The sequence below is a fragment of the Monopterus albus genome, unplaced genomic scaffold (genome assembly GCF_001952655.1).
Source record: "Monopterus albus unplaced genomic scaffold, M_albus_1.0 scaffold16.1, whole genome shotgun sequence".
Classification (NCBI taxonomy): domain Eukaryota; kingdom Metazoa; phylum Chordata; class Actinopteri; order Synbranchiformes; family Synbranchidae; genus Monopterus; species Monopterus albus.
The window spans coordinates 5,096,734-5,097,787 of record NW_018127896.1 but is presented as its reverse complement, the minus strand read 5'-3'; the positions used below and the strand labels follow the sequence as shown (position 1 = coordinate 5,097,787).

At 43.3% G+C, this 1,054-nt stretch overlaps 1 protein-coding gene across 1 annotated transcript in view; it reads left to right on the top strand.

Annotated features, from left to right (window-relative positions):
* Positions 1-1,054, top strand: part of LOC109955722 (rho GTPase-activating protein 6-like) — a 65,330-nt gene that overhangs the window by 57,801 nt on the left and 6,475 nt on the right. Inside the window, exons 8-9 of the mRNA XM_020592137.1 lie at positions 1-82; positions 212-360. Coding sequence (XP_020447793.1) covers positions 1-82; positions 212-360 — 231 coding nt within the window. The remainder of the gene's footprint in view (positions 83-211; positions 361-1,054) is intronic.

The following is a 1,054-nucleotide window of genomic DNA, read 5'->3' as shown; positions in this document are numbered from 1 at the left end:
GCTCTGCTGAAAGAGTTCCTCAGGGACATGCCTGACCCTCTCCTCACCAAGGAGCTCTACACAGCCTTCATCAACACAACATGTTAGCTTCAACATCCCTTTTCCCTTCTGCCTCACTTTGATTGTCCATTCTCCTCTAATTCCTTCCTCCTGCTTCTTTTTTCTGCATTTTTCCTTTCTTAACAAATCCATCCTAATATGTGCATTGCAGTGTTGGACCCAGATGAGCAGCAAAATGTTACTCAGCTACTGGTCTACCTACTCCCAGCATGCAACAGTGACACACTCCATCGTCTCCTGGAGTTTCTGTCCACTGTAGCCAACCACGCCCACAATGGACAAGACAAGGATGGCCAGGAAGTGAGTGCCAGTTTTTACTCAACAAGAAATAAAACTAAAACCAACCAACCAAATAAACAAAACAATCAAATCAACCAATTATTCTGAGTGGAAAATAACACAGGAGAAAAAAGAAAACATCCAAATGTAGCTGCTTTTAGTTGGGTGCAAACAGCACATGGGCGGGTTGCTCTACAGGCTGTTTTCTGTTTCCACCTCATTTGGAGAAAATTAACAACTTAGTGATAGGAAACAGTTTGTGTGGTTGGTATGTACACATGCTGTGTTTCTTTGTGCCCGTCAAGCCTGCAACAGCATAAGGGTTGATGTAAGAAAGCCAAACAGCTTCTTGCTGATTATCACATCCATCACTTAACCCAGATCTGACCTCTGGAAGGCTGGAGCAATTCAGCTTTGCTACTCATTGTCAGTGTACAAGGAAACAAGTAGTCCCACCTTAACGTGGCTCCCACCTTCCTCAAGCAATAGGAGTGGCTTGCATGAGGGTATGTAACATTTTTAATTTGTTCTAGGTTCCTTAGATCTAAATAAAGGAAAGCTGAATGTTACAGCATACAATGATTAGACAACAGCACACAACAGTTTGGGAAAGGCCCTTTCCTGTTTCAGCATGACAACGCCTTTCATGCACAAAGCGAGGTTCATAAAAAAAAGCTGTTTTCCCAGTTCGGGGTGGAAGAATCACTCAGAGCTT